General features: G+C 39.4%; 1 protein-coding gene across 4 annotated transcripts in view; it reads right to left on the bottom strand.

The window, feature by feature from the left end:
* The window catches only part of ZNF804A (zinc finger protein 804A), a 384349-nt gene that overhangs the window by 28276 nt on the left and 335388 nt on the right, over window positions 1–20685 (bottom strand). For all 4 annotated transcript variants that reach the window (XM_064718110.1, XM_064718111.1, XM_064718109.1 and 1 more), the window contains one exon: window positions 10640–10783. In XM_064718110.1, the coding sequence (XP_064574180.1) occupies window positions 10640–10783 (144 nt within the window). The remainder of the gene's footprint in view (window positions 1–10639; window positions 10784–20685) is intronic.

Raw genomic sequence — 20685 nt, 5'->3', positions numbered from 1 at the left:
TATCTAGCATTATTTAAGTCAAATAAACCCCACATCATCATCATCATCTTAAGCCATTTTAAGGCTGCCCAGCTCCTAGCACTACAAATCCTATTGCTCATGAAATAAAATGTAATGTAATGTAAAGCTTTTCATTGTAATGAAAGCTTTGCTTGGACATTCACTCCTCCTCACTCTGATTTTGTTTTGGTTTTGTTTTTTTTTTTTTTAACTTCGCTTAGGAAAAAGGTAAAAGGATCCTAAAATAGTCTCAGATATACAACATATTCCTTGAATTTGGCATGGGATGGATGGACATCTGCTTCTGGCCTGACCTACTTTTAAACATCTGAGCACAAAAAAATCCCCCAGTAAATATTCCCTGTAGAGTACTTCCTTTAGCTGTTAATCCCCCAGTGATTTCACCTGCCCCTCAGAGACTCTCTATTTTCCTTTTTTTTTCCTCTTTGAGATCCCAGCTGAACTCAGTTATCCTGGGTCTGGCCACTTGCAGGTGCTGGTCACCAAGGAGTAACTCAGAGATGAGGTGTCAGCAGGCAAAGCAGGTGTGAGACAGGCTGGGACTCAAGTTCTCATTCAGTGAGCACATAAAGCTCTCACCCACACTATAAAATTTACCTTAGATGATGTTTTTAATGTATTTCTCATTATACAATCCATAATTTTTAACCAACCCTGTACATTAGGCCGGTGCCAAGGAAAGTGCACTAATTGGGTATTCCTTAGAAATGCAAAACTGTGGGCAGAAAGGAGGGAGGAGAACGAAGTAAACTGCATCAGCAGCGTGTGTTGTACTCTCATCTAAACAAAAGGAAAAAGAAGGATTCATTAGGCAGGAAATGAGTCTTGAAATGGCACAGAAGAAAAGCCTCCTGCTGGGGCTGGGAAGTGGCACTGCAAAGGGAGATGAGAGAGAAGGAGAGGTGGCAGCAGGCTCAGCCTCACGGAACAGAAGAGAGAGAACCACTCCTGATAGCTTGAGGCTTACTTAGCAAAGACACTGAAAACTAAGGGTGACTTTGATAAGCACCATTTGAATGCTTCATTCCCTTTTTTTAGTTTTTTTTCTATATTGTCCCTTTTGTGAGTGTTAAGAAAGTCTGCAATAATGATCCCTAACCTCCAGTTCTGCTGTAAGCCTTCTCTGCCACCCAGTCTCTGGCAGTCTCTTGCTTTGCATCCAGCTCTCATTACAAGCAATTTGTAAGAAGCAGATATGTTGCTCTGTAGTTATAAATCATGTAGCACAATGAGATCCTGTACCAGATGTGGCATACAGATGACAGTGCAAGCAAGAACTTAATATTTAAAAAAATAAATTTAAAAATAGTTTAAAATTAAAAACTAAAAATCTGCATGTAAAAAGTTGGAGGTTTTTCATTACATAACTGTTTTCCATTTGGTTGAATTTCAGGGCTGAAAAAGGGAAGGTGAGGGCTTACTTGTGTCCTCCCTTGTTATCATTATGTGTATCAGGACTGCACACCAAGACAACAGCAGTAAGTGCCATCAGAGAAGCCAGGCATTTAAAGGTAGTCACATTAATCATGAATGAACTTGAATTAATGTGATTTATAATTTATATTACAGTATACCATGGGTCTCTTGCCAGTTCTAATTTAAAATAAGATGCAACATACTGTTGGAACAGACAATTCAAGGAAAGAAAGATTTCTGCAAGAGGGAGGCATGCAGTCAGTGCTTGTATTTATATGGTCTTCTGCAGATTGAATGCCTCAATTTTTTTTAATTTTTATTTTTAAAATCATTCAACCAAAAGACACCCACACTTAAAATCCTGTGATGCTGAACCACTCCTCTGCCATATATGGACACTTTGGAAGAAACTGAGAAGTCCTTTACATAATCATAATCAAGAACGTTTGTCAAGAACAAGATTGGGTGAAACACAGAGAGAACCAGGAGCTATATCTGGAAAAAGTGTATGGTATCCATGAGATGAAGGAAAAACCTCAGCCAATCCAAAATACAAACAGGACAAGGCAGGGCTACATTTCTAACTTTGCTTTTCACTGAGTCTTGAAATGCTCTCCAAGCATGGCTACTGCCTGTCTGTCAGCAGGGGACAGAAGAGACACATTCCTGCCCACATCATCTGTCCCTTGAAATGCTCACCTTATTTAAGCCTTTCTCATTTCATTCCTTTGCAGTATGAGGGTGGGGAAAGCTTAAATTCAGAAGCCACACAGACCCTTCCTGTAGAGCTGTAGCACTAATTAAAAACCCAAACTGAAACAAGAGCCAACTCGCAGAGGCTCTGCAGCATGGGGAGAAAGAGAAGAAAATGCAAGTTCATGTTGTAGCTTCCACTGAACAACCCTAGAGTGGCTTAGGTGTCACAGACAGCTTTGATGAAAAATCCTTTCTTTAGGATTTTTCCTCTTGAGAAGCTGAGAGGCCTCAGGAACAAGATGTAAACAATGGTTATCTGCTGCTGTGGAATGCAACAGGTGGGTCTGTGATTGGTCTCATGTGGTTGTTTCTAATTAATGGCCAATCACAGTCCAGCTGACTCGGACAGAGAGCCAAGCTACAAGTTTTTGTTATCATTCTTTCTTTTACTATTCTTAGCTAGCCTTCTGATGAAATCCTTTCTTCTATTCTTTTAGTATTGTTTTAATATAATACATATAATAAAATAATAAATCAAGCTCTCTAAAACATGGAGTCAGATCCTCGTCTCTTCCCTCAACCTGACACCCCTGTGAACACTGTCACACTTAGGAGCTTGAAGACGTGACTGTTTCTAGTAATTAGGCATTCATCAGTAATTAGGCTTAGAGCCTTTCCTGACCAGCAGATGACCACGAGGAGCTCACCCTGGAGCTGCAGCAGCAGGGCCATGGCTGGTGGAAGAGCTCTCCCACTCCCATGCAGTTTGTTTGCCTTGTCACATCTCCTCACAAAAGGCAGCTCTGATTGCAACGCTCGGTTCCATCAACAGGTCAGAGCTACCACTAAAAAAAGAACAGGCTTTTTTTGAGCTGAATGGAGGGTTGATTTCGCAAGGATCAGCAAAGACTGCAGTTGTTGCCCTAAGAATGGCTGTGGTCTGTGCAGAAAAGGTTGCTCAGTTCTTCCCGGAGAAGAATGAGCTCTCACATGGAAACCAGCATGCACAAACTGCAGGGCATGAAGTGGAATACTGGCAGAGCTCCCAGAGGGGAAAAAAATAACCTGAAACTCCTAAATAGGAAACTACAAGATGGCTTTTGCAGGATCAGGCACAGAGTATTAACCACTGACATACACCACTTAATTGTTTTAGCAAATTAGATCATCTTGTAAGAAATTGTTCACCTTGAGGAGTCAGAATTTAATATACTACAACAGAATTTAATGTATTAGCTTTTCCTTCCCTTTCTTTTTGATCACTCAACAGCTCAAAACCATGGAGTAACAAAATGCTTTTCATATTATTCATTACTTACAGTTAATCTACAATCTGCTTGATTGCTTTCAGGACAGCAGTGGAACTGCATCTAGAATTTCTGAAAACTGCAGAAAAGGCATTCTGCTGATTGGTTTGAGTTTTGCAGCCATAGTGAAGTTTAATTAACTGTGGAAGACTGACTCTGTTAAAGCATAAAGAGAAATAAAAAGCAGTATTTTTCTTGTTGGTAATTGCTTAGCTCATCTATTGCCTGATACAACTGAGTGAGTGATAGGTAAACCATCATCTGATCTCCATGCTTGCACAAGTTTTTAATAATTTCTCCCCATCAAAACACTCTATGTCAAAAGGTGCATTACAATCAGAATCATGAACTAAAATACTGTATGTTTTCCTATCTTCAAGCCCTAATTATTGTATCCATTCTTATCTTATATGATGAACACAAACCCAGTACTTCTGCAATAGTGCTGGCCAAAGAGCAGAAAACTGATAGATTCTGATATGGTAAAGCAAAGTTTAAAAATTAGCCCCAAGTTTTGCTCATTTTTATGAAGAAATTTTCATGAACTGATTTAAAAAGACCAAGTTGGACTGAAATATATTAATAGAGTTTGAAATAAAAGGATGAACCTCACAGCAGTACGAACACATGCCAGGGAAAGGAACATTGAGGATGTATGAAGCAAACAATGTTTCTTCCTGTCCCTCCCTCCTGCTTTGCATTTGTGCTGTAAGTTTTTTCCCCTCACTGAAGTGACAATCGAAATTTGGAAAATAAATGAGCAATGTGCAGCTGAAAAGAAAACCTGTAAATTTTTTTTTGCATGGGAATTTAATGTTAATGATTTATTGGGTTATCGGGCTGATCTGGATATTGAAAAGGACAGAAATGAGAAGGCTGCAATAATTCAAAACCAGAAAAAAAATAAAGAAATGAGGATAAATACTAAGTTTCTTATTTTGCCATTGACTAAGGCTCCTCCTGGAGTAAAAAACAGGTTCCTGATGGAATCAGTAGTGTCAGTGCATGGGGTTAATATTCTGTTTGCAGGCTATTAGTGGGACAGATGGGGTATCTACTCCTCTGCTGTAATTGTGTTTGCTCTAAAAACACTTCTTCAGAAAAAAAAAATAAGTCAATTAGTTAATCAAACATTATTACAGAATCAAATTTCCCAAACATGAAAACAGAAAAAGTTACACAGTATTCTTTTCTGTTGTAATTACTGTGGCAGGGACATCGTGATATGTCTTTTTTTTTCTGGTAATAAGAAAGCAGAACACTCATTGGCAACAAAATTGGATTTTGCTGGATTAATACTTTACTCAAAAATATCCTCATCTAACCCATCAGTACAAGTTTGGAGGTAAAGAATGCCTAACTACTCTGTTACACTGATACCCATCAAGAAGCCAAGTGCTGGGATTAAATTTTATAGGCAAAATAAAAAAAATATTTTTTTTTCTTTTATCCAGGAAAGAGTGTGTGAAGTTTCTCTCTTAATATACTGAAATATTCATGAAGAAGAGAACTTAACTATTTAATTTTAAAATGCATTCTTTAAAGTGGAATAAAGAGTCCCACTGTGTGCTCTGGACACATCCCACATCTCAGAGGAGTGGGATCCTCAATCTCCTCATGGCCCAGAGGGCTCTTGTCGTGTTGGCACTTCTGCCTTTCCCTTCACACTAACAGCAGAAGGCTTTTTGTTTGTTTTCATTATTTAAAGGAGTTGGAAAAGGCAGCATAAGTCTATCACAAAGCTCAGCTCCAGTGCTCCCAGCAGTGCTGAGCTGTAATTAAAAGACCTGGCGATGACCATTATTAACATTAATGCCAGCACAAGTGCTTAAAACCTAAAAGGAAGCTTTTCACTTTAAAAAAAAACCTCAAAAAACCCAAAGAACCACCAATCCAGCCACTAAAGATCCATCTTAATGAAAAAAAAAAAATCAAACCAATAGAGTGATACAGCCGAGTACATGAGGGGTGCTCATTTCATGGCTGTATGTGCATTACAAAAACATCTATGTATATGAATGCACAGCTGAACATTTGTTTGTGTTCCCTTAATATTTAAAAAGGCTACAAAGATGAGTAGGTTTTCCTGAGGGGCGGAAAATAAAGAAATATAGGGAGACATGCCAAGTTACATTCTGGGAAAGCAGTAACAGTAAGGAAGGAGTACACAGGATCGATTCAAACACAAAATGTTTGAATTTCTTCTGTGCTTGGGTAGTTATGACTGCCTGCCCACAAGGACACACCAAGATGCAGCTCTCTAACATGAGAAACATGATAAAGTAAGGGAAGGAATATAAAATTTCCTCATTGCAGAAAACTCAGCTGCAATAACCCGACCTGTTATATTAAAAATAATAAGTCGCTTAGCCTCAAAGAAAAATAGAAAGATAAATATTGAAACGCGTTGCAAATAATTATTTTCCCTTGCAAGGAATGAAAATAAATGGCACTGCAAGTGCTTCCCTGCCAGGGTCATGCTGTCTGGGACTGCACCTGCGTCCTGCTGCCCTTTCCTCAGTGTCCCTGCAGAAATGCAGCCACCCCTCAGCCATGCAAGGCACTTCCCTGATCCAAGAGCAGCAGGATTATTTCATGAAATCTCTTATTAGTGAACATTAGCCTGAAATCTGACACACAACACCTCGCTTTTTCTTTTTGTTCATGAAGAAAACCGACAGGAAATTCTTGAAACTCCGTTTTTATCCTGCACTACACCAAAGCTCTGGGCATAGTGCTCTAGAAGACAACAGGGTATTTTGAGAATTGTTATTTCCACATTTCAGAAATTGCATACAACGCCTTGCCTCTGGCACAGTCCAATTCCAAAAGCCCCAGGGGAAGCTAACCTGCACAAAGCAGGCCTGAGAAAACACAGCATCACATACTGCTGGCTCTCAGCGAGGAGCTCATTCCCATCCTGTATCACTCTCAGCGCTTGGCCATTCCCTGCAAACAGACACCAACTCCTGGGCTGTGCCAGGAGCTGCAGATGCACTGCAGTGCCCCCTCTGCAGGTGCCAGCCAAGGAAAAGAGATGGGGATTTTCTCTTCCAGAGGGAATAACTCTGCACTGAGAGCTTTTAAAAAGAGCTGTAATGATGACTATAAGGATTCCTTGCTTTGTTTTCAAACTGCAGGCTCAAACAACTGCTAACATCCAATTATCTTTGCTGGGAATAGGGGCATCCCAAATGTGCTATATTGCTTTTAATTTATACCTTGCATGCCTTGTAACTCATAGGAGGTACAGGTTTAGTAAAAGGATGGGGGTTATATTATTGTTACATCTAATCACACCTTTCCACTTCCAAACTTCTTGTTCTCCATCCATAGTCCACAAAATATTTATTCAAACACATGAAAATTATTCAAGTTTGGACTTTTGACTGACTAGGGATTGAAATTCTCAACTGTGAATAGGGATTATCTCCAGTTTACTTGGCAGTGATGTCAAAAAAATGTGGAAAGAAAAAGATGTAAAGAGAGGAGAAAAATGTGGACAGGAGAAGTCTGTGTCTGGAACAGGGAAAGGGGACAAGTACTAATTTAGTCTTCCTGCATAATTTGTGCATTATTCCCTGTGTACAATTTTAAATACATTTCTAGAGCACAGTGATCATTTTCAGCCCGAGAGAACCAGTTTGAGAAATGACCTAAGGTTCTGTGGGGAAAAATTCCTGCTTCTAATTTACTTAATTGATTGTATTTTCATCTGTAGATGCAAATACATTAGGGCTATTTATTTTCCATCACAGCTTTTGCTGTTATTGTTGTTGTTTGGTATTTGCAGGAGTCCTCCTGGGAGGGCAGGGAACACCAAGCTTGCGTGTGCTGCTGTGGTGTTGGGTGATTAATCAGAAGTTCTGGGATGGAGACTTTGAAACCCCCTTTGTTCCTGTAGTGACAAAAGCCTCCGGAGGAATGGCTGGCACAGGGGACTGAGCTGTGTGGCACACATTTCCTGCCCGGGACAGCACAGGTCACCAAGCCCAAGCAGCTGCGGCAGGGAGGTCGCTCACAGCCTCAGGGTTTAATGCTCAGCTGCATTTATCAAACCCTCAGTGTCTCAGGGCAGGGGTTTTCAGCACTTCAGAGCTCCTTCCAGAGATGGAGGAGATGCTGAACAGAGCCATACACACGTCTGCCCTGGCATGGGTCTCAAATCCCACATTCTGTGGGTTTAGACCATCAGACAGCAATCCCTCATTACTATATTGGATAATAGCAGTTCTGCCTTAGTTACTCACCTCTCTGTACTGAGCTCAGAACGTTGCTGCTTTTATAGGTACCACCATTTTATTTTGCTAGGGGTGTTTTTTCTTTGTCTAAGCCTTCAAAGCAAAGCAGAGAGTTCATTTTTCTCTATTACCACTGACTGCTTGCAAGTTGCTGCTGCTGGAGTGTTTCATAAAGGCTGCAGATGTGCTCTCCAAACAATACTGAAAAAGCTAAAGACAGGAAAGCACTAACAGAGGCAGTGGGGCTCTTGAGACACTAAACTCCTTCAGGTCCTAGGAAATAAAATTGCCTTTGCCTGAGTTCTGTTCTTTCTTTCTGGGCTGCTCAGAAGGTGCTCATGCTACCTCAGGGTGGGTGTTCCAGAAGCTATTAAGACACAACAAATCAAAACACAACCAACAGTGACAGCACAGGGCCTCCCAGTCAATGGAGGAAACCCACATAACAAATCTTCTGGTTTAAACCCTGTAAATTCTCTGTGCTAGCAACATTTGGCTGCATGGAAAGAAAATCTTCTACAACAGAACTGAGGTACAGGAGCTGTTAGGAACATTTTCTCTGCCAAACCCTCCCATGGCTTAGATGGTGTGGTAACAGACTGCACAATTAGGATTAAATATGGCTTTTCAGAAAAGCTGGGGTGAGCTCAGGTTTAGGCAGAGCTTTCATCCATTTCATCACACAAAAACCACTCTTGGGTTGCTGGGATCACTGAAACCAAAGTGGTTGCACAACTGTCCTTGGGTAGTGGGAAACTCTTTGTACTAAAGTGCTTCCCTTTCCTGTCCATTATTGCAGAAAGGTGTGATAGAAGAGAAAATGAAAATAAAAAATAGGAATCAGAATCCAAAGGCACATTTCTAGTTCCTCTCACCTCTGCTGAACTGCTGGAAAACTTCTGCCATTGGTGTAGGCAGTCTCAGGACAAAATCAGCGCACTGAACAGTAGCACCTGCACATGGTCTTATTAAAGATTATTAAAACTGCCCAAAAAACCAGAGCTAATCAGAGCAAGCCTGTGCTGCAGCATATGCTTTTACACCTAAAATATGGGAAGAGGAATATTTTTTCTTCATAGCACTAATAGAAACCACCACAACAAACACGTTCCAGAAGAGTTAAACTCAACATTTTATCTCAGGAATCAACGGTTTTATTTGCCAGTAACATTAGTGAAAATCTTTACTTTGGGCAAACAAGCATCCATACAATTTTTTTTACTTGAAAACTATAATTTTTTTTTGTTTGTTTTATTTCCTAGCAGGGAGATTAGACTAGTGAATGTTGAACAGAGGAAGGGGATGGTTCCATCCACAGAGCCACATGCAAAGACAGACACACAGACCCCCTGCAGGAAGGATGGAGAGGCAGGATCTGCCATGCTCCATCAGGGGCTGGTGCAGTGCCCACCCTCTCCTGCCCAAAGCCACGAGAAAACAAGAATTTCAATGGCAAACACTGGAAAAAAATAAAACTGTTCAATCTCTGTTCAAAACACTGTTCAATCTCACACCTGACCTCAGCTTCAAAATCAATTTTTCATCAATACTGAATAGAGGAACAAGGACTGCAGCCTGCAGGTTCTCATTATTTCAAAGTGCTTCACAGCACTAAAAAATTAATAAATATAAATCCTAAGTGAGGTCAAGTGGGAAAACTCTGCCCATAACTTCTCTTTTCCTGCCATCCATCAGTGACCTGCTGCTGTGTGAATATAACACCTGAAGCATCAGTTCCAGCTGTACTTTAACTAAAACTCACAATAAACAGCTACAGGATGCAATGAAGCTAATTTCTCATCTAATATATGTATTTTTCCCTCCAGCTTCTCACAGATTGCTGTTTCTGCTGAGGTCCACATCTTCACAGCTCTCCCAACTAAACCTAACACTCTCAACTGCCAGTGTAAATTATGGGCTAAATAAAAACACCAGTGAGAGAGAGAGAAAAAAAGTTTCAAGGACTGGTGTTAAAGAACAGCAAATCATTATTCTATATAATACTGATATAAAACATGTAGTGGCTTATCTATGCTCACCCTGAGCAGAATAACAGGAAAAAGGGAGATACAATTAGAATAAAAGCAATCAATCCAGATAGACAGCCATAGGATTTCACCAGATTTAAAAAAACAACAGAAAAGGTACAGAATAATTACCAGATGAGTGGCCTATGTAGGAATTTTCTGTACAGTTATTACATATCTTTACACTGTCATTACACATCACTCCAGGGGAGTCAAGCTGCATTGTCTTTCCTTTTGAATTAAATAGATTTAACCCCTCTGCAGATCAGAACGTTGCCCTGGGATGCATTGCCCCTCTCATTCTGTGGAAGCTCTGCTTTTATCACACCAAAGAGAGACACACAGCTTGGAGGTGAAGTGATACAATGTGGTGATAGAAACCTAAATACTGGATCCTTCAAAGCTAACACACAGAAACCTTTCATTGACACACTTGGTTTTAATACAGTGCATTGTAATAAAATCGTAGCTCATTTCTGAACTGTACCTGCACTAATTTAAGTAGTCATAGCCCATTTCAGAACTGTATCTGCACTAAAAAAAAGTTTACCCAAAGAGTATGTCAAGTTTCTTATGCATATCTGTTGCAACAAATATTTCCCTAGTAAGTCACATTTGAAGTATACCACAGCATTTACGCAAAAAATTAAACTGGTAAGACAGAAATTGTACATTTACAATTCTAATCATATTATTCACTATTATTCACCATTCCCTGCTCCTCTTCAATATTAAACTGTTCAAATTTCTCTTTCTTCCCACCTCAGAATCTTTTGACTGTAAAATCTGCACGGTAAGATTTGTTTCCAAGAAAACAGTGTATTTCGCTTTCCAGAATCTGCAATTGTAATCAAATATGATTTCCCAGCCTGCATGAAGGACATTTTATTTCATTATTCCTAAGTTGAAGTAGTGAGCAGATTTCCCTTACCTGTTTGTGAGCATGATCATAAGAGTTGATGTGATTGTCAAACTCCTGGTGTTTATAGTACTGCTTGTCACAGAGTTCACAGTAGAAGTTGGCTTTCAGATCTTCCAGAGCTTTTGCTATCGTGTTTTTCTTTTCAGCATAATCCTGGAGGGGGCAGGAAAAAGTAATTTTAGTTTTGCCTTTGATGCTGCCAATGGATTTTGTGCTCTGCAGTTAATCATATTTGTAAACATTTGCACACCTCTGTAACTAAAAGCCTTCCCATATTTGCTGTGTTACGCTGCACATATTTACTGGATCTGCTGTGAGGATGAACATTTGCACACTACAGTTTGCTACAGAGTTGCCAGCTCCCCTTCAGGGCTCTGTCAGAGGCCTGAAGGATTTCCCTGGGCTCTATTTAAATACAAATATTTATCATGCTGAAGGCTGTTTTCAAGTTCATTTTGATCCAAGCCTCGCTCCTCAGTAATACACCCAAGCACAATAAGCATAAAGACACAATAATTTAGTTCTAAGGTTTTTACAAGAAAGTTTGCTTACTAAAACAAAAATTTAAAAAATTAATTAAAAAACCAAAATTAAAGAAACTACTGGGTCCTTCTTGAATGCCTCTACATATGAAACATGAGGAACACTTTCACAGCTGAGATGTAATTAATATTTTCATCCCTTGGTGTTTGCCATCCCATGTCAAGACACACACATCTCTATTTACCATACATCAGCCAATGCACCACATACAACTCTGCTTATCATTTATGAGAAAATTGCACACAAGGCTTTTTAATTCCCTAAATGCATTGGTGGTAATGGGGGCCTGTTGTGAAAGAGCATGGAAATGGTCTGTCATGTCAGATTAGTGTAATACCAGCTGAACACTGAGCATGTGTAACCTCAGTGCCATGGCTCCTGCTTATGACAAGTCTGTCTGGGATGGAATCTCAGGCCAAAATCCCAAACATGTCAAATATTGTTTAACAGAATAACCCCCTTGGATTTGTTTCTCAGAGTTTCTTCACTGTGAATTCTTTGGTTCAGGTAGATATTGTAATATCTACCTTATAATCTTGCAATCAGAACATCCAAAACTGAGTTATTTGGGGAAAAAGACTATTTGGCTGCAGTTTTCACAGCTGACGACTCATACTTCCAATGTATTTTGGGGACTTTGAAATAGAAAATTTATGTTTATCAGATTAGAATATTTTTATAACAATGCTGTTTATTTTCAAGAGAGAGGAACAGTAGTCATAAAATTAAAATTATATCCAGAAAGTACTTATTATTTAAAGTAGCACTTTAACTATAATTCAGCATGATTGGACTGCTAGCAAACACTGTTGATTCATACCCAAACTGAAGTACTCCCTCACCAAAATTTTGTCCATTAATAGAATTGCACAAGTCACTTCAGAGTGGTGTTTTGAATATTGGCTGACACATGACAAATTCACACATTCCTAACACTTTTCTACAGTGGTGTTTCACAAAATCTGCTCCATTTAAATCCAAACTGAGTTAATATTTTATTTCAAGAAATAGCAATACTTTACTCACTTGAAAATATCATTTACGCACTATGGAAATTTCACCTGGAAACTCTGCATTTAGCTCTTGGTACCAACTAGCAAAAAATACAGGTTTTAAACCACTTCAGGTATTACCAGGATGTTATGTATGAAAAGCAGTGGAAATAGCAGGGAGACCCTAAGGAGATGACACTCCCTTGAAACAGTTTACAAGTAATTCTTGCAGTCTGCAAAGGGAGGACACCTAATTTGGGTTTATTAAAGTATAAAAAAGAAAAATCTGAATTTGGGGGAATTATCAGAACTCTTGAATACTACAAAACATCTTTTTAATATATATATATATATATATATATATATATATGTATATGGAGAGTCAATGTGATGGATCCTAAGACAAGAACAGTGAATTGAAGAATAATTTTTCATCAAGATCTTACACCATGCTATTGATTAACCCTCAAGCAAGCTTTTGTAAGACTTACTAATGTTCTGAAATACCTTGAATAAAGTTATGTAACTTCACTGGTGATGTCCTTGACTTAAGGCACCATTTTTTAAAAAAATATACTTTTTTCATAGCAAAATCTAACCTGAATGCAATTACATTTGGCATGCCAATGCATATTAATGAGGCTGGGAAAGTGCAAATCCATGGAAAACTACCACAAAGGATCTTGGGGTTTCTATCACTAAATTCCTTCAGCTGGGTTTTTTTTTTTTGGGCACAGGGTTAATTTACATTACAAATAGTACATCAGAGTTTCAAAGTAAGTGAAGAATGGCAACACACCTAAATTAAATGCACGTAGATGGGGTGGAACACAATAATGGGGCTCAATCATGCATGGAAAAGGGACTTTTAAATGACAATAACCAGAAGTACCTGACCTTGGGAACATGTGAATGGCTGTACTGGCTCAACATTTTAAACCTGTGCAAGATTTTGATCTGTACAACCAAGGAAAGTGACTCCCAGCATCACTCCCTTTGCTCTGCACCTGCATTCTGCTGTTTTCAGCTGTTGCATATTGGAAAAGGTCATCAACACTTAGCTCTTCTTCCCTTTGACTGGGTAATTGTTAAGTACATGGAGCCCTAGCACACCTTCCCTCAGGTACTGCTCCCTGAACGACTTAGTTCTGGTTTATTCATGAATTCCTTACACTTCATCACCTCTGCTTATTCTTTCCATCTCTCCAAAAATCCAATAATATTCTACACACAGCGCCATGCACTAATCCTCTCCTAGTCTCTGTTTTCTACCCTCTCCCTTTCAGGTTTTTTAAAAATCATAACACAGCACTAAACACGTTTATATAACTCCTTTATCATCCACATCCTTTGCTGCTGTATAATATTTTGCTGGCAGATGGTCCTATGCAGCTACTAAACTTCATCCAACTTTAAATTTCCCCATTTCTGCAGGGGCAGCAAGACAAAGCTCAAGACTTCAGCCTGTAGTATTTCACATGCACACGCACAAAAACCCCCTTAAGAACACCCTTAAAGATGGTGTTCAGGAGATTCTCTGTCCCTCTGGGATCCCCTGGGCCAGGCTGGGACTGAGTCCACTGCTCCTGCTGCTGGCAGAGAGCAAAGCCCAGAGTCACTGGGAGTGGGAAAAGTCTGGTTTCAGGATGGGCATGATGCCTTGTGCAGGCTGACCTAGAACCGAGACTAGGCAGAGTTAAAGAATAAAGCAGGGATTTATTAAAAGGCCTCAGTGGATGCACCTTGGGCAGCACAAGAGCCCAGCCAGGGCTGCACCCAAGATGGACCAAAATGGTCACAAAATGGACAACTGGTCACAGGGTCTCTCACTTTTATATGTTCTGGTCTATTTCCATATTAAGATGTAATTGTCCAATTCCAGCTTTAGGTTATGAAGTCACATTCTTGTTGTTTTTCTCTCTTCAGTCCACATTGTTTGTGCTCTTAGGCCTGAGATTTGGATCATTTGTCCTTGGTCCCCAGCCAGAGAAGGAATTGTTTTGTCTCCCTACTCTGTGCAGAGAGCTCACCATCCCCTAAATATGGAGCTCAGAACTACACACTAAAGCAGCACAGAATGTGAAAATATAAAAGCTAAAACCTGAGGCATCAAGCAGAGGCTGGAAACAGGAGAACAGAGCTGCTGGTTTTTGCCTGCCAGGCTGTTCCTGTCCATTTTGCAAGGAGTGCTGCCTTGGCAGAGGAGGCTTTCCCTGTCCCTGCCCATATTGATGAGGGATAACTGCCCAAAAACTGACAGTAACAAATTACAGTCCCTGGACCTTGAGAGCAGCAGGCAATGGACTGCAGACAGAAATAATCTGGAAATTTACTGGACAGGAATATTCCTGGAGTAAAGTAAGAGCCAAAAATCTCAAACTGGTTAGATATGATCAAGCTTAGTTTCATTTTCATCAAGATTTGCAAACCGTCCTGGAAGTTTTATAAGAATTTTGAATTATGATTCAGCCTAGTAATAAAACTCAAAACTGAGTGTCACTTAGTTTCATTATTTTTTTCCTGAAAGGCTTATTATCTGAAAGCCTACAGCTATAATTCACTGTAGCTATTTTTCATAATTTATATGAAAGATCTCTAATAAGTGATCCCATCTATCAGCTAGCTTTATTTCTCTAAATCCATCTTCTCCATCCTCCAAAGCCTTAAGCCTATGCAAATACCACTGCAAACATCTGATAAATTGGATTAAAAGCAGGCTTTATTCACAGAGGGGCTGTCACAAACCAGACTGGACTTTATGCTCCCATTACAGGAGAGAGAGAGAAAGAAAGAACGAAAGAAAGAATACTACAGGAGTGCTGAACTCTTTACACAGATAACTTTGGAGAGCTCACTAGATGCCCCAGCCATGGGGATATTTTTATGGAGTGCACTTCAGGCTCACACTTTACTATCTGCAGAAAGGTCAGCTAGACACAAAAAAAAGGAAGAATGTGAAATTATAATACATTATCTGTTCCATGGTGATTACTAGTGTGAATATTCTTACTTTACAATAAATGTGAGCTCCTTTCATTGCAGTAGGCTGTTCTGCATTTACTGTAGACTTAAAAGGGTCAGGCCTGCAGTCAGTGCAAAGCAAAATGTATTATAGAAATAAAGCCCTTCTTCAGGATAATTTACTGGTATAGTCATCCCAGAGAGGATTAGGCTGCTCTGGTCTGATCCTCTGGATTAGAGCCCATTACACCTGACAGATGTTCCAGCGTAACCTTGTTTCACAAAAAATACTTTAAGCATTTTTTCCTGTTACAATAACTAAACAAAAGAGCAAAATTGCGGTTTAGATATTTCCAAAAAAAAAAAAAAAAACTAAACCAAACTGATACTTTTGATTTGATGAAACTCTGCATTAGCTATATTTACATAAAAAACCCTAAAAATATATTGTTACAAAAAAAAAAAATCAGCCACAATTTAAGAGCACACTTTCCTATAGTTAATTAACTGTGACATCCATGAGCACAATTAACAAAAGATTCCTTAATTTATGGTAGATTTACTTAGTATTATAAAGACAGCAGATTTTGTGGAATAAAAGATACAACTTACTAACATCTCCTCTGCTATCAATCTTGGTATTACTTGGTATATAGAATTTATTTAATGTCTTTGCATAGCACTTTTTTTCCTCATGTAAGCAGTCTATCCATCACCCACTGATGCACTTGAAGGAATAAATAAAAAAATAAAGTACATTAATAATATTAGTACAGGCTAGTAACCAATCTAATTTATAAGGTTCTTGTTCTTATCAAGGCAGGAAAACCAAAGCAAAATGCAGTTAGAGACATGGATCAAATTACTCATTGATCCTGACAAATTCATCTCTAAGCAGTGCAGAGGGAGTTTCAGGAAGGAGACTGACAGCTGTCTGGGAAAATAATTACCAGAAAAATTGTCAGGTCTTTTTGATTGCCTTACCAGAAGCTTTCCCATTAGTTGTAGGAGGTGATAGCAAACTGCAGCTCACAAGGCCACAAACACCATTTCCTTGATCCCCTCTGACACTCTGCTTTTGGGCAAAGGTGTTTGCAGCAGTGTCCCCAATGCACTGGATATGGGATGGGCCCAAAGAAGGAATGGTAACCTATATTAATTGAATATCAGAGGCTGAAAATACCCTACACTACCTTTATTTTTGCCTTAAGACAACCTGCAGACACCCAGTTCCAACCAAAACACTTATCACATACAGGAGAGCTCATCAGTATTCTGCTGAAAATGCACACTTGAAAATGCTATTGGAGACGTGCAAATTGTTATAAAACTTATGATTTCTCAGCTTCCCAATAAACACACAGACAGCACTTCATGTTTGGGTAAACACCCCAGCATTGGGATAAATAACACAGTGAAATTAGAATGAAACAGCAAAATTTATTCCCATTAGTGCTGTTTGCTTCCTGAAGCCATCCTGATTTTGCAACACCACATTTGCCAGGCACACACCTACCAACGCCAAGAGCTGAATCCCACAGCCCCTGCTCCAAATGGAGCGAGACAGATGAGCACAGGGCCAGGGCTGGACTCAGTGCACAACACTGCCCTGCCATGGTGAGACTGAATTTACTGCAAAGGAAGCTCACATTTGAGGCAGCAATTCGTTACCAGATTTGCCTGTCTCATTTACTTACTTAAAGCACTTATAGTGCATAATTACTTTTAACTGGGACTCATAAAATCACTTGATTGGTTTTTTCTGCCATTAAAACTAACTGTTGGGCAGAGGCCTGTAGAATTATTTATTTATTCTGGTGCTTTGTAAAACCTACTTTCAGGCAGAGCAGGCACTTGTAAAGTGAGAGTGCTGGCCACACATTTCTGCCTGGGAGGCTGTATTAAGAAGAAGCTCTTTATCAGTCCTTATGGAAAAACACAGGTCTAGTTATGTTGAAGAGAAATTTATCAACCACATCTCTACCATCTAATCTTTTGACGGAGTGGAATTGAAGGAGGCTTTGCTTTAGAAAGGAAAGGAATGGTTTAACTCTAGATATCATCTTCACTGAATGTTCATCACTGCTGAGTGATAAGCATGGGAAGAAGCAGCCTGGTATTCATCTCCTTTACTCCTCTCCATTAAATAGTCCAGTCACTTAGTTGAATTAGAGCAGAATTTTGATTTTAAAACACCCTGGGATTTAAAACATTTTGGCTTTTAATTTCCTTGTAGGAGGCACGTAGATGTCTGAAGATTTTCACAGCTACTTGACTTAATCCAATTGACAGGTGAGTGTCGAACATAATTGCACTCCTTGGGAAAATCAAGTTCCTCTGATTCTTCCATTGGCACACTGAACTGAGTGAGTGAGTGCCCTTGAACCGGGCAGAGCTCACTGAAAGCCCCTCCTGAGCCCAAACACCAAGTGCTGGAACAGATGTCAGTGTTGGTGCCTGGCAGCCCTCAACCCAACGGTTATGACCACATTTTTCACTTTTCATTTCCTTTACCCTGAGGAATGGCAAAGGACAGGGTTAGGGCAAGTTGTTTATTTTCCCACAGGTTTACTGACTACCAATTGACTGGCTGCTGTTAATTTATATTAAAAAGTTGCTCTAGAGCGCTTCAAGCTTTAATGAGTTGGTGAAGTTAGTTTTTGGTCTAGGAAAAATTGCCAGTTGGGCAAGGCATCAGGGAAACAGAAAATTTGACCCTATACTAAATAGATTTAATTTGGAGCATGTGCTTGACCTAGGGTACAGCTCACACCTGAAATTTTGCATACTTTTATTTTCAGGATGAGAGTTCTTGGTGATTATTGTGTTCAGCTTTCCTCGATTTGGCTTGTCATGCTTGATTGTAATAATTTTCTTTTCTACAAGATTTTTAGCATGTAGTGATTTTTTTTCTCTTACTAAGCTTTCAAAACATTTTTTTCTTATATTTTTCTTATCTTTTTGCTCTTGCTCATATTTTTTAAGATTTTTTTTTTAAAGAAAGCCAAAATTAATATAATGCCTGAATTGAAATAAAGATGTTTCTGTCTCATTTCATTCCCTTGAAGAATACAAGTTCTCCGTGACTGGTTAAAACCACAATCTGTTCTACTTTTAAAAAATCTGATATATCATTATTAAAATACAAAACAACGTCTCAAAAATGCAAGCATTACATTTCTCCTATTGAGGGCATTTCAAGTGATATTTTACATTTCATCAATGATGTTTTCATAGACAAAATAAAATAGTTGGGAGCGATGGATGGAGCCCCACTGAACTCAGCACTCCTGGGAATCCCTGCTGAAGGCTCAGTGACTTTTCTTTACAGATCCTTTTTATGGTTCTATTTACTATTACTTTCCAGACCATTAAGTCCTTCCATGCAAATTTACTGTCTTTTTCCAGTTTTGGGGATCCATCAGGGCTGGCCCTACGGTGTGTGCCATGAGCACTTCCCTGCCCAGCCACTGAGACACAAAGCTGATGGTCTGTAAGGGTTTATCCCACTGGAAAGAGCCACATCCTACACAGACATCTGGGTATTAAACACAATACATGGTACACAGGCTTGGAACTTCTAGTTAAAAAAAAGCCCCACAACATCAAACCCCAAAGCCCACTAGGAACTACTCTCCTGAGCTCCTCCAGTTGTCTAGTTATGAATATGTATGAGCTTAAGATTTGTGTTATGATGCAATAAATATTTATTTTCCTAAAATTAATCCTCTCAGTGTTATCACAGTCAGAAGAACACTCCATCTAAAAAAAAAAAAAAAAAAGAAAGGGAAAAAAAAAGCATCACTCCTTTTGGCATCATTAAATAATGCAAATAGTTCTTTTTGCTCAGAAGCCCAGTGAAAAAGTTTGCCCTAATGGGAAATGGGATTAAGTTTAAATTTGCCATAGAGAACAGTCCTTGAAAAAAATCCTTCTAAAGATTTATTCTACTCTTGAGTTGATTCAAAATCCTATTCACAATCAGTATTCGAGCGTGATGAGGACGTTGGTCTAACTGAAAAGGCAGCAACACTACCTAGGCAAAGAGAAATGAGACTGTAAGAAGTGTGCTTTGCAAATACACAAAGAGATTGTGAAGATCCTGTTCTTTCATTCCTGAGATTGTTTTTTAAGCTGCCAAACAATGAGAAGAGCCCTGCGGGGGTCCTGATTTAGCCTGGCGGATCTGTGCTAGCTAAATTAGGAGTGACCTTGTGGCAGCCTGAGACACAGCAGCTTTGAGATGAGATGGGCCTGCTCTTCCTTCCCTCTGAAAACACAATAAAAAATATTGCAAACATCTGAATCATCTCAGGTTGAAAAAATAAAAAAAAAAGAAGAAATGAAAGGATATTGGAGGAAGTGCAGCTGCTGCTGAAGCAGCTGCCTATATGCTAAATACAGCAGCTAACAACCCATGGCAAATATCTGTTCCCAGTGAGTTTTAATGAGCTTGTCTCACTCTGTGTGTGAGAAACAAATGGCAAATGAAGCATTTATCATTGTTGTAACTCTCACCTGTGTAAGAAGTTGTTTAAATAGATGCAACTCATGAGAATAGCTACTTTGGGTCAATGCTAATACTTCAGTTTGAAGACTTTAGGCTATACAGCCAGACAGCTGATAGTCAAAAATTTCAATAAAAGAGAAAGACAACGGAGGCTTAAGAGAAAATACCACCTAAGGTTCATACATGCCTAAAAGCAAGAAGTTCACTCCACCCTCTGGCCACAGAGAAGAAGAAAAAAATTTGAGTAGATTTGATAGTTTTCATTTTTGTGTTAGCCAACTAGGAGAATATGAAGGACTGTGGTACAGCCGTGTGTCAAGATACATGGTTAGGCAAACACTTCTGCAGCTGACAGTGTGAGAAACAGAAAAGGCATGAAATAGCATTTTTATTGATCTATTTGCTGTCTACTACTCAGGCAAGCATTCAATAGCAGCCAGCCCTGCCACGAGGATAGCCAAACTCCAGCGCCTGGTATCCTGTAGGCGTGCACAAGCTAATGGAAAATACCTAAAAATGACTGGCCACTGCCATCAATGACATTTCCAAGGAGACCCTTAAAAAAGCAGCAGCACTGTGGCCATGCTGGGAGTGGCTTTGATGCCAGCAGTAGGAGACAATGCTGAGAGATGAAGCAGTGCCCATGATCATTGAGCACTGATCATTAACTACATTCTGAGAGGGGCAGGGAAAATGAGTTGCATCCACAAAACAGCCAAAGCTTCCTCAAAATATTCCACTAAAGCTCACATGTTAGCATAAATGATGCATTTAGACTCACCCTGAGTCACACTGGTCCATTTCCTGTCCTGTTTTTCCTCACTGAACACTGTCAAAAAGTCCATGAAGTTGAGCAAAAATGCAGGGAATGACATCTTGTCACGCTGTCAGCCAACGAAATTGGGTTTTAAATACATTTTCAATACACACTGACAAAAGCTTAGGACCAGACTAGAGCCTGAGATCTGAGTGAAGTCTGAGGGACTATTTCTGCCAAATCTGTCACACACTGCAGGGCTCACACCAGCTATTAAAGAAGGAGATGCTAA

Source organism: Zonotrichia leucophrys, chromosome 7, assembly GCF_028769735.1.
Source record: "Zonotrichia leucophrys gambelii isolate GWCS_2022_RI chromosome 7, RI_Zleu_2.0, whole genome shotgun sequence".
NCBI classification, from domain to species: domain Eukaryota; kingdom Metazoa; phylum Chordata; class Aves; order Passeriformes; family Passerellidae; genus Zonotrichia; species Zonotrichia leucophrys.
This window is presented reverse-complemented; position numbering and strand designations above follow the sequence as displayed.